The 12,830-nt window shown below is 52.2% G+C and overlaps 1 protein-coding gene across 18 annotated transcripts in view; it reads left to right on the top strand.

Moving 5' to 3' along the window:
* The window catches only part of BCORL1 (BCL6 corepressor like 1), a 61,289-nt gene that overhangs the window by 39,692 nt on the left and 8,767 nt on the right, over positions 1 to 12,830 (top strand). For all 18 annotated transcript variants that reach the window (XM_082717728.1, XM_082717731.1, XM_082717734.1 and 15 more), the window contains 4 exons: positions 524 to 747; positions 5,401 to 5,622; positions 7,680 to 7,846; positions 8,480 to 8,625. In XM_082717728.1, the coding sequence (XP_082573854.1) occupies positions 524 to 747; positions 5,401 to 5,622; positions 7,680 to 7,846; positions 8,480 to 8,625 (759 nt within the window). The remainder of the gene's footprint in view (positions 1 to 523; positions 748 to 5,400; positions 5,623 to 7,679; positions 7,847 to 8,479; positions 8,626 to 12,830) is intronic.

Raw genomic sequence — 12,830 nt, 5'->3', positions numbered from 1 at the left:
GTTTCTGTGGCTTTGATCTTCATGTCTTCAGCGAGTGACCAGCCAGGCAGTCAGGTGGGTGAGCGGAGGCAGTGAGGGAAGACCTCCGTTTACACCCCACCCCAGGATACTTCAGACTTCGCTTCAGCAGAACTGCTGGATTTGTTTTCGTATTGGAATGGGAAAAGAGACAAAGGGGATGGGGAAAAAGCTGAAAATAAAGTTCTGATTTGCTCTGGGCTATGGGGAAATCCTTTTAAAATTACCCTCATCTTGGGGACAGCCACCTGGGCCGCCCCCTGCTGGCAGGGCGGGGAGTGGTCATTGGCTCGGAGAGCAGGGACTTTGTTGTTGAAGTACAGTGGGCACTTGCGAAGCATTTAGTGGCATTGTTGGCACCACACTAGACTCTGGTAGTTACTCGTTACACAACTCGGCACTGAGATTCGACTCCCCAAAGCCTTCTGATTCATCGTAGAGGAAGGCATTGCTTTTCTGTGCTCCATTTCCCTGACATCCATTCTTTCCTGTTTCTTGCCTTCAGATTTAAAGGCTCGGAAGCAGAAGACTTCCTCCCAAAGTTCGGAGCACCGCCTCAGGAACAGGAACCTTCTCTTGCCCAACAAAGCCCAGGGGATCTCGGATTCACCAAACGGTTTCCTCCCAAATAACCTGGAGGAACCAGCCTGCCTTGAAAATTCAGAAAAGCCATCAGGAAAACGGAAGTGCAAGACCAAGCACATGGCAAACGTCTCAGAAGAGGCCAAGGTGCGTTGCCAGTGAGGGGAGCTGGTGGGAAAGGAGTGGGCTGGGCGGCAGCCAGTCCCCGAGGCTCCTTGATCAACGGTCGTGTGAGTGAGTGAGTGAGTGAGTGGACGGGGAGGACCAAATTAACTCATATTTTTTGAAGCATTTTGAAGTAGTTCTAGGCGAGTTGGGGATTACATTTGAAGAATGGGACCTAAAGTTATCAGTTAACAATAAGAGTCTGAAAACTCTCAGGTTTGGTTCTTCCTGGCTTTTCCTCAACACGCCTAGGATTTCCTTTGAGTTTAGGAAGAGTTGAAGAATATGGCAGGATGTTCGCCTGAATAGCTTGTTAACATCCAATCAGGAAGCTTTCGTCTGGGCTTAACTCCCTGGAAACCCAGTCAGAGTTTTCTGAGTCAATCAAGGTAGAAAGCCACTTGTAGAAGCAGGGATGTTGATGTCCAGACAAAGGTTGCCTGACGGTAGGACTGAGAGAGTTAGAGCTGCCCTCCCACCACCAACTCACCAGTGCCTTTGCTTCTCAGAGAGGCACTCACCAGTCCGTAGCCAGGCCAGCATTCTAGAATCCCTGTTCATAATTGAATAATTGACATCTTTTTGGGGGGTCTGATGTTTACATCATTGGTTTTGGGTTTCGTGTTGTACCATTTGCAAAAAATAACACGGTCCTCAGTCCTCGGGTGAACTTCACATTTGAAAGAAGCAAAGGTCCAGGCTCTGATGTCATTGGCCGCCAAAAAAAAAAAAACAAAACAAACAAACAAACAAAAAAAACAAAAAAAACCCACCAAAGGTCAGAATAGGCTTATTTGGTGGTTGTGATTTTTCCAGCTTGGAGTGTCAGTGGCAAAAGGCCGGAGACCCGGATGCTTATCTCCCCCTCCTTTTCCCTTGCCCCTCCTGGAATCTGGTTCTAGCTCAGACAAGGTATTCAAGCCTATTTCCTCACCTTTAAAAATGGAAATGAGGGGCGCCTGGGTAGCTCAGTGGGTTAAAGCTTCTGCCTTCAGCTCAGGTTATGATCCCAGGGTCATGGGATCAAGCCCCACATTCCTTTCTCTGCTCAGCAGGGAGCCTGCTTCCCCCCTGTCTCTCTGCCTGCCTCTCTGCCTCCTTGTGATCTCTGTCAAATAAATAAATAAAATCTGTTAAAAAAATGGAGATGATGCTCCATGCCCTTTCCATCTCACAAGGGTGCTTGGGCAACAAAGGAGGCAAGGGTTGTAAAAGGCTTTGATAATCATAAAGTGCTCTTTTGAGGTTGGTGTACATCCTTGGGCTTCAGGTTGAGGCAAGGATGAGAGGACAGAGGCACACAATGGCAAGGTAGCAGTGACCACTCCCTCAGACCGCCAGAGGGAGTGGGGCAGGGGGAAAAAAGAAGCCTGGTCCGTGCTGAGTGCTCCCTTCACGTGGCCATTCTTAATTCCCGCAGTGGCTGTCAGAGGTAGGCACTGTTGTCCTCGTTTGATGGTGAGGAAAGTGAAGCTCCAGGGGGCTAAGGGACTGGCACGAGGTTACTCAGTGGTCACGAGTGGCGACGTGGGGACATGACGCGGGTCTCCCTGCCCCGGCTCTTTCCGTGTGCCTCCACCTGGTCAATGGGTGGCTTCCGTCTATATCTGGGAGACACTGGGGTTGGGGGCGCCCAGGCAGGGACACACTGCAATGCTGAGCAGCTCTGGGGAAAGGTGGGCGTGCCCCTCCTCTTCCCCCTGCTCCTCCCCCCCACGGCCCCATCCCACACAAAGGTGACTGGCTGCCTGACATTCAGCAGCACGCGCTGGTAGTTGTGTCTGGTTATTCCGCCTGGCAGTGTCTGCTGAAATGTTCCTCCCAGAGAGGTTTTGTCCCTTCACAGGGCCTCCCTTTCTCCCTCCCGCCTTTCTTTCTCTCCCAGTCCCCACCACCTGCTCTGGATGCCCCCATGCCATGGTGCTTTGTAGTGGGAAGCAGGGCGGGGGGGAGGGCGGGGGACGCGCCTGCAACACTAAAGCTGGGGCATCGGCCAAAGGCTTCTTCCCACAGGGGCTCTGAGCCAGGGAGGAAGAGGGGAGGGGGCGGGGCCCCCATTTGCTCTTGCTCCTCCCCCTCTCAGGCAGCCTCCCTTGTCTCTGGTGGCTCTTGCCCCCAGAAGGAAAGTCACCCTTTGGCTCCCGGCTTGGCTTAGCAAAAACCCAGGCACTTTACCCAGCATCCTCCAGCATGGCCATTATCTACCTCTGCCCTCGTGGCTGTAGAGCTACACCCTACACTGATCAGCCGTGCCTTCCTGCTAGTGACTGGACCTCTCTGCCCTGTGGAGATGCAGATGGACAGCAGTTCTGGTTCTCTTGGGATTTACCAGAGGCGACAAATGCCCTGGGCTCTGGTCTTCTCCCTGCTGCCATCGCTTTCCAAGCTTCATGATTTTCGGTAACTTTTCAGTCTGCCCAGGGCTCTACACAGAGCTGGCTGGAATCAAGTCAACAAATACGGGTTGTGATGATGTGTCCAGCCCGGAGTGAAGTGCTGTAAGGAACAAAAGAGAAGATGACAGGGCGCCTGGGTGGCTCAATGGAGTAAAGCCTCTGCCTTCCGTTTGGGTCATGATCTCAGGGTCCTGGGATCGAGCCCCACATCGGGCTCTCTGCTCAGCAGGGAGCCTGCTTCCTCCTCTCTCTCTCTCTGCCTGCCTCTCTGCCTACTTGTGATCTCTCTCTGTCAAATAAATAAGTCAAATCTTTTTAAAAAAAAAAGAGAAGATGACAATGTGAACCCTGCCCCAGAGGAGCCTCAAACCCAGCAGGAGGCCAGACTTGTCCATGAAATGGTATAAGGAAGTTAAAAGTCTGGCATCAAGTATCAGATTATTCGTTTCGGGCTAGGTGGCCTGCATATGTGGAGAAGGAAGTCTAGAGTGTTGTAAAAGGTTGTAGAAGACACAGGATTTCTGTGAGACTTTAGTAATGCTCTGAGGGATTTGGATAAGTGGTATGTGTTAGTTGTCTCTTGTGTTCTAACACTATCCTCAACCTTACCTCAACACAACAACAAACACACTATCTCCCACAGCTTCTGGCAGTCAGGGATTCATGAGCAGATTAGCTGGGTCTGGCTTGGGGTCTCCTGTGAGGTTGCGGTCAAGGTGTCAGCCAGGGCCCCATTAAACTGGAGTGGGAGGGTCTGCTTCCAGGGGGGCTACCTCACATGGCTGGTCATTGGCAGGAAATGCCTCCTTGCCTTGCCCTGGGGACCTCTCCAAAGGACTGCTTGAGAGTCCCCATGACATGACAACTGGATTCCCCCAGAACAAGTGATCCAAAAAAAAAAGTAAGGCTGAAGCCACATTGTCTTTTAGGAAGTGGCCTTGGAAGTCAAACACTGTCACCTCTGCGCACTCCTGTTGGCTACACATATCAGCCCTGTTCAGTGCAGGAGGGGGCTACATGAGTGCACAAATATCAGGGGGATCATCAGGGGCCAACTTAGAATCTGATGAGGGCAACTTAGAGTCTGCCCTCTGGTCACCCAGTAATTCATGTCCCTCCCACACGCAAGGTGGACCCACCTCTCACAAGGTCCTCTGAAGTCTTGTCCAGTTATAACTTCAGCTCTCAGTTTATTTATATATATATATATATTTTTTTAAAGATTTTATTTATTTATTTGACAGAGAGAAATCACAAGTAGATGGAGAGGCAGGCAGAGAGAGAGAGAGGGAAGCAGGCTCCCTGCCGGGCAGAGAGCCCAATGCGGGACTCGATCCCAGGACCCTGAGATCATGACCTGAGCCGAAGGCAGCGGCTTAACCCACTGAGCCACCCAGGCGCCCTATTTATATATTTTTTAAATTGTATTTATTTATTTGAGAGGCACAAAGAGAATGAGCGAGGGCATGAGTGGGGGAGGGAGAGAGGCAGAGGGAGAAGCAGACTCCCTGCTGAGCTGAGAGACAATCTCAGGGCTCCATCCCAGGACCCCGGGATCATGACCTGAGCTGAAGACAGACGCTTCACCCACTGAGCCACCCAGTTGCCCCCAGCTCCTAGTTTAGAATCTCATCATCTAACTTAGGCCCGGTGTAAATGATGCTCCTTCGGTCTGGTTCCTCGAGTCCAGTTTCTCAGACGCGGTTCCTCCCCCATGTGAAGAGCCCATAAGCGAGACAGTGAGGCTCAGAGAGGTTGGGCCTTAATCCAGGTCTTGTAACTAGTGGGTGGCAGAGGCAAGATTCCAAACTGACATCTTTCTGACTCGAGCCCATGTGCTTTGCACCACGCAAGGTGGGCATGGATGTGATCCAGGGCCGGGCTGTGCAGGCAGGTGGGAAGAGCCTGGGGCAGGTTAAGAGGCAGGTTTGTGCGACAAGAGTGAAAGCCTTAGCAGCTGTACGTCTTTGGTCAAACATACCTGTCTCCACTTCTCCTTCCTATCAGTTTGCTTCACTCATTTAGAAATGGGACTTGTCAAAACTGCAACAAATGGAATGGAGGCAGGTAAAGAAGGCACGCGGAGTGCTTTGGGGAAGCTAGGATGTCCCCTCTGTCTCTGATTTCCAATCCCTTGGTCATTTGTCGGCTTATGTGGTTGAGGATTTGAGCCCCTCAACATCTGGGTGGGAGTGGACGGGAAGCTGTGCTGATCCAGGACCCCATCTCTGCTTTCCAGGGCAAAGGTCGTTGGAGCCAGCAGAAGACAAAATCTCCCAAGCCTCCCACCCCAGTGAAACCCACAGAACCATGCACACCTTCTAAGTCCCGAAGTGCCGGCCCAGAGGAGGCCTCCGAGTCACCTACAGCCCGGCAGATCCCTCCAGAGGCACGTCGGCTCATAGTGAACAAAAACGCGGGCGAGACCCTCCTGCAGCGGGCGGCCCGTCTTGGCTATAAGGTAGGGAGATCCCCAGCCTCTGTGGAGAAGCTTCTCCCAATTGTGTCTTCTGTGGCCTGGGCGGGACTTCGTTTGGACCTGGGGCTTCAACCTCCACTGGACTCCTTCTACGGCCCAGATGGCCTCTGGGGCCGCCTCACTGCTCTCAGGGAGCGTGGGAACGCAAGCTCATTGGCGTATCAGTTGGGATTGAAAAGAATTGAAATATTGATAATCCAACACATTTGTAGGCCAGAAACGGGGTTTTGATGTCGTCTTAAACTTTGTTTTGTGGCAGCTCCCCCACTCAGAGAGGAAATAGGGGTGATCACGGCTCACTCTTCATACCCTCCAGCCTCCCCTCAGTGGGACTCCCAGGGGCCAGCAGTCAGTGGCGCGTTGGCAGGCAGGGCTTCTCTCCTCACACCCACACTGCTTCCCTGGGGGTAGCTCTTCACTGACTGGAAGTAGGTTTTATTAGCTCCATTTTACACGTGAGAACATCAAGGCTTAGCAATGCTAAATGATGTGACCAGGGCCATTCAACTCTTACATAGGTATGAGTCTGAATTCCTACCAGGGTCTTTTTGATTCCCAGGTGCCAGGGTAGGGCGGAAGCCTGGCTCTGTGACTATGATAAAACGTTGTCAGGCACTTTTGTTGATATGAACTCCTTGACCACGTATATTTGCCCACCGCACCAATTATTTCCTAAGGATTTGCTCTTAAGGGTGGAGATTTGGGTTTTAGAGTAGGCCTTGATGTAAGGCTTCCAGTCCCTCTGTCTGACTCATTTAAATACGGGCGCAGCCCCAGCCGGGCTGGTCAGCACAGGAGAACTGCCTTGACAGTGGCTCACTGGCGAGCTGCCCGTCTCTCCTGAGTGCCTAGTTTGGGGGCCAGGGTAGGTGCCATGGGAGATCTAAGAAAAAAAGATGACCAACCCCTGCCATCAGGTTTAATCTTCTTCTACCTGGGGCCAAACCAGCAAGTAGGAGGCCATAGGAAAACCAACCAGCACAGGACAGGAGCAGGTTGGGCGGCCTGTCACGGGAGGGAGGAGGAGGAGTCTGAGGCCTGAGGGAGGAGGCCGCCGGTGTCTGCGTTGGGGAGGAAGGTAGGGGCCTTGTGCTCTCCTGAGCGAGCGGAATAGTTCCTGTATATCCAGGAGACAGCACCCCTGACACAGGCACACACTCGCTTGCTTATTCACTCACTTTCTCATTTCTCACGCACTTTTTTCTCGCTGGCTAGCCTGTGAGCTAACTGTCGGTCAGGATGCCTGAGCCGCCCATGTCCCCAGGGCCGGAGAGAGGGCTAATAATAGGCCTCTGGTACTGCTGCCTGCCTTTTCCCCTCAGAAGAGGGGGCCACCCCTCCCTCCCCCCTCAGCTTATTCACCAGCTTCTTCTCAGACCAGCTGGGGTGCTTCTAGTCCCGGAGTCCTGCCTCTGGTCCTGTCGTGTAGCCCAGGGAGGCTCATCTGTCCTTTGTGAGTGAATGACCACGCTGAGGTATACTCAGAGCAATCCCCATTTGAGGGGAAGGCAAGAACGGACTGCCCTGGGGTAAACATCCAGGGACAGCACTTACAACTATTAACACAGCTTCCAGGGAGAGGACTTCAACCCATTCTTTCTTCCTTGTTCTCCAGTTACCGCCAGAGGCTGTGCTTGCCAGCACATGCCTCATTTCTTTGGTCTGGGGCCCTCTTGCAAAGCCCCAGACTAGGGAACCAGGGCTCAGGAAGTTGAGGCCTGAGAGTTTGAGCTCTGGGTGGGCAGGTGAGCCTCTCTGCGGACCTCACCCCAACAACCCACGCCCAGATGAGGGAATATCCTTGGTCATAATACGTGTCTCCCCACTGCAAAGGAAATAGCCCAGAGCTGAGGGCCTGGCCATGGCACCTCAGGACTGACTTTATTGACAGAAGATTTTGAGACTTGCCCATTAGGCCCCAGAATAAAGTGCAGGCTCTAAGACTTTCTCTTTGGACGTTTGGAGAGCTTCGAGCCTAACTGGGGTGATTTCAAGAATTAGGCCTCTCTTCGCTCATGGAGCTGTCCCTGTCCCTGCAGGATGTTGTTCTCTACTGCCTCCAGAAGGACAGCGAAGACGTGAATCACCGCGACAATGCTGGCTACACGGCCCTGCATGAGGCCTGCTCCAGGGGCTGGACCGACATCCTGAACATCCTGCTGGAGCACGGGGCCAACGTGAACTGCAGTGCGCAAGATGGCACGAGGCAAGAAGGCCTCTCCCCAGCCCCCCTCCCCCCCACCCCCGGCCCCGCAGCTCAGCCCCTCACTCCAGAGAACTTGCTGCAGCCTGGGCCTTCGCAGCACACCAGGCCTTGTCGGGAAGTGCTTCGGGAAGACGGCTACCGACCGCTGTAGGGGGGCAGTTTGGGGCACGGGTGGACGAGTTCCGGCCGGCCAGCCCACGTTGGTTCCCAAGGAGAGGTTGGGTTATCTAGGGATCATCCTGACAAGGGCAGCTTTACCAGGACTCCACTCGTCCCTGCTCCAGGGCAGTCATCCAGATCTTTCTGTTCATACCCCCGGCAGCCACTTTAAGTTTATCCTCAGTCAGGGGCCCATTCTCTCCCGAACTCCAGAGCAACCAGTGGAGCTACAGTGTACCTCAGGGACTGTCCCAAATGTAGGGAGAACCTAAGAGACAGATGGGAGGGAGGGGAAAGAGGCAGAGAGAGAAGGAAGTGGGGAGATCTGATGGGGGGGTACAGTTCAGAGACGAACTCTTACCCACATTATTCTGGGCTCATGTTAAGTTACTTTCCCCTAATGAAGTAGCCTGAGGCTAGACACCCAGGTTCCTGCTTGGGCCCCATTGTCCTCACCCTGTATCACCTCCGCAGGCCGGTTCATGACGCGGTGGTCAATGACAACCTGGAGACCATCTGGCTCTTGCTGTCCTATGGGGCTGACCCCACTCTGGCCACCTACTCGGGGCAGACAGCCATGAAGCTGGCCAGCAGCGACACCATGAAGCGCTTTCTCAGCGGTAAGCACAGCCCCAGGCTTGAAGCCATCATCCTTGGGGTTGGCCTCTCATTTCTGAACTCCTGAGGAGATATTCTTCATCTCCCTTCATCTCCAACAGCTCCCATGAGGGGCGTCAGCCCTCTTTATAGGCTTTCCTTGAAGTGTCTCAGAAATCTCTATGCACTTTAGAAAGCCCAAAGGTCCACTTCCTCTTGTTCCAATGCCATGAGTGTCCACATCGCATGCATCCTCCTCAGGGCCATGGCAGCCCACGGGGACCCATTGCCCAGCGAGGTATGTGGGGTGGGCCCGCGTAGGGAGACAGCCGCCCCACTGATGGATTGAGCTGGGGGCAAAATGTGTTGACCCCTGTTCTGAGTGGGATGTTAGTTACAAAGAAGTGACACTAAGCATTTTGCTTTTGTCTTTGTACTTTCTCCTTGTTGGTGATCAGAGTGGAACCCTTGGGGCCCCTTCTGAGGCTGTATTTCTCTCTCTTTTTAAAAAAAGATTTTATTTATTTTTTTTATTTTGGACAGAGCATGCATGCACATGAGCAGGGAGGAAGGGCAGAGGGAGAGGGAGAAACAGGCTCTCCGCTGAGTAAGGAGCTAGATGCAGGGTTCAATCCCTGGACCCCGAGATCATGACCTGAACCAAAAGCAGACATTTAACTGACTGAGCTACTCAGGTGCCCCCTGATGCTGTTTTTCACAGCCTCTTCCTGTGGTAACTGACGTTCCCTCTGCACCTCCCTGTTCCTTTTCCTTCAGCTGAGGTCATGATCCCAGGATCCTGGGATCGAGCCCTGCATCGGGCTCTCTGCTCAGCAGGGAGCTTTCTCCCTCACCTGGCTCCTTGAGAAAAGTGTCTGGTGTCCAGGCCCATGGCAAGGACCATAAGGCAACGTGCATTTATTTTTTCATTAGTGGATGGCCACTTTGTGCCTGCAGTTAGATAGCTCTACTGAGTTGGGCAGCAGGGCAGAGGGAAGGAGAGAAGTCTAGTACGCACATACTCACCGGGAAGCTCCTCAGACTTGACTGAATGAAGGAACCCCACCTCCTTAATGACGTCACAGCTCGGCCCTCGCTCTAGCAGTTTCTTCTTCAGACTGCCAGAGTGCTGGACAGATGAGGCAGCTGGCAGTCATCTTTTTTTTTTTAAAGATTTTATTTATTTATTTGACAGACAGAGATCCCAAGTAGGCAGAGAGGCAGGCAGAGAGAGAGGGGGGAGCAGGCTCCCTGCTGAGCAGAGAGCCCGATGCAGGGCTCGATCCCAGAATCCTGGGATCATGACCTGAGCTGAAGGCAGAGGCCTTAACCCACTGAGCCACCCAGGCGCCCCTTGGCAGTCGTCTTGTTGACCCTCTGTGGAGGCTTCTATGTTCGTGGTTGACCACTCTCAGACCAGGAGTCCACAAGACCCAGGGTTTGCTCAAGACTGCTCACTCTCACCTGGAACCTGGCTCCTAAATTAGTCCTAAATCCCCACCTCCTCTGGATTCCCAACCAGGGGATCATTTAGTTATTGAACAAAGCTTAACTCGATAGCTGATGATGGAAGGAGAAACAAAGGAACATGAACTAAAAGTCCCCATGGCAGGAGAGCTGGGTGGGAAGCACGACCTTGATACTAATAAAAGCCAGAGAGGAAGTGGTGGGAGGCTGTGGTGGGAGACCTTGATTCCTGCCCAGCCAGCCTCCATCCAGCCCTCAGTCGAGCTGACTAAACCCTGCAGTCCCCGTCACCGTCACCGTGTACAGGCCTCAGGCCTCCCTTTGGGACCCAGCCCTTCTGCCTAGGGGCAGGACTGCCTTTTCTGCCCTCCCGGCCTTGGGGTCCCGGACCTCTGTCCCTGCAGGGCAGAGCAGTTTGGGGATATTCATTTGGTCATTTGTCCTGGGCTAGTGATGACTCCTGTTCACTTTGCCTGCACTGTCTTGGGGGTGTGGGGCTCAGGGCAAGCCACCCTCTGTGACCTTTTCTTCCTTATCATGTGCCACGTGCACTTACACACACACACACACACACACACACACACACACATTGTCTGCACTTGACTTGATTCCCAGGGGAAGCTGGCACAGATGAACACCCAGAACTTCTCAACATGATAAGAACACTGCATGAAGCTCTGTCTCTGATCAACAGGTTTAATCCAGGGGGTTCTCTTGGGGCTAGAAACTGGCCTCCTGAGGGTCTCCGGGCCTTCTGGATCCAAATAAAGCTATCTCTGACCACCTAAGTAAGCAGACAAACTCTTTTCTTCCCTGGCCCCTTCTCCAAGATCCCAAAGGAATCCAAATGTTGAAACCATTTTCAGTAGTTAAAAATTTAGATACCGACACATTTCCCCTTCTCCTCATTTCCATTAGCTAATCTCAACTACTAGCCAGCCTTTTGATGCCTCCTTAAAGTCACCCGGATGCCAGCCCCCATTGCAGAGTCAAGATTTTTTAAGATTTTATTTTTAAGTAATTTCCGTAACCAATGTGGGGGCTCGAACTCACCACTCTTGTGATCAAGAGTCACATGCAGTACCGATGGAGCCAGCCAGGCGCCCCAAGAGAAGACTTTTCTTAATTCTGGCATTTGGTAGCCTGTCCAGGCCAAACACCTTCATTCAAATCTTAACATTTCGTCTCAACTTTGTAGACCTGGAGCTTCAGCACTGTAATGGGGACCCAGAGCTGAAAGGAGTGTTCGCACAGGGTCCCCTCTTTTCCATGCAGATATCAAGTGCCCTCAAAGGCAGATCTCTGGCTGGCTTTTTGGGACAGTGCTAGCAAGCCAGGCTAGGACCTTGGCCCAGCACCCCGGGGAGGCAGGCACTGGTAGTAGTCAGCGGCTCCTTGGACAGGGGACTTGGGCCCAGAGTTTGTTTTTGTGGGATGAGGAAATAATACTCGGGTTTGTTTTTTTTTTTAATTGAGGTGAAATTAACGACACAACAATTTGGACGTGAATGGTTCGGTAGCATAATGACAAGCTTAATTCCTTGAACCTAGGATTTTTCCCTCTTTTTGAATCTCGTCCCCCCGCCCCAGCAACTCTCAGGGAACCACTGGACAAGGCTCCCTAGTGGCTGCAGGAGACATCCTGAGCCTGGGCTTGGAAGTTTGGGCGGCATTTCCCTCACTGCCTCCTCCCCAGCCCCTAAACCTAGATGCATTTGGGTGGATTTCTGGACTTATTTTTTTTTTTTAATGTCTGGCTGGCTGAGGTATTTTAAAAGCTTTTTGCTTTTCATCCCCAAGCATTTGCCTGACCAGACTCTCTATAGATTGATTGTCTTCTTCCTTCCCCAGTAGTGATCCCACAGGACAGAAGATGAAGGCGAATCCTTGTAGGGTGTGAAGGCCTCCATTTTCTGCAGGTGGAGAAGATGAGCACGAGCCTTGGTGTTGCTCATGGTGTAGAGCTTCCCTCTTTTTGTGCGAGGTCCCTGTGTTGGAAAAGTCTGGGAATTGAATCCTCTTTTATTTTATTTTTTTTTTAATATCTCATGGAGAGATACTTTAAAAAAATTTTTTTTAAGATTTTATTTATTTATTTGACAGATAGAGATCAGAAGTAGACAGAGAGGCAGGCAGAGAGAGAGGGGAAAGCAGGCTCCCCGCTGAGCAGAGAGCCTGATGTGGGGCTCGATCCCAGGACCCTGGGATCATGATCGGAGCTGAAGGCAGAGGCTTTAACCCACTGAGCCACCCAGGTGCCCCTGAATCCTCTTTTAAATACACCAAGGCATGTCATTATTTACCAATATCCTGTAGTGAATCCTTTCACGAAGTAAAAGATGCTGGTAGTCCATCTGGGTTGTAAGTGGATTTTTCTGTATTGAGTTGGCTTAAAGGGAAGCCCATTTCTCCTGAGATCCGGAAGGGTGTGGCAGCAACCCCATCCATCCGTTCATCCGTGGATTTCAGGCAGGGCACCGGGCACTGGAGGTCAGGCAGCAGAGCCCTTTCTTTCTCATCCTCAGGCTTGGAGCACCAAGCCATCCAGACTCTCAGAGGCCTTGGGAAGACCTCCTCCTTGGGCCAAAATATAGGCAGGCATGTGACCAATTTGCCTTTGACCCTTTGAACAAAAGAATAATATCCAGGCTAGTCGAGGGAAAACAGATTCGTGTCCCTCCCCTGTCAGAAAGAATGTAGGGGCCGGGGGGAGTTGTTGCAGTTTGGTTTGGGGCATCTGAGGAAGTATTGGGACTGCTTT

This window comes from Mustela nivalis (assembly GCF_964662115.1).
Source record: "Mustela nivalis genome assembly, chromosome: X".
Classification (NCBI taxonomy): Eukaryota; Metazoa; Chordata; class Mammalia; order Carnivora; family Mustelidae; genus Mustela; species Mustela nivalis.
Note: the sequence above shows the minus strand (reverse complement) of the source record. Positions and strands in the feature narration are given on the sequence as shown.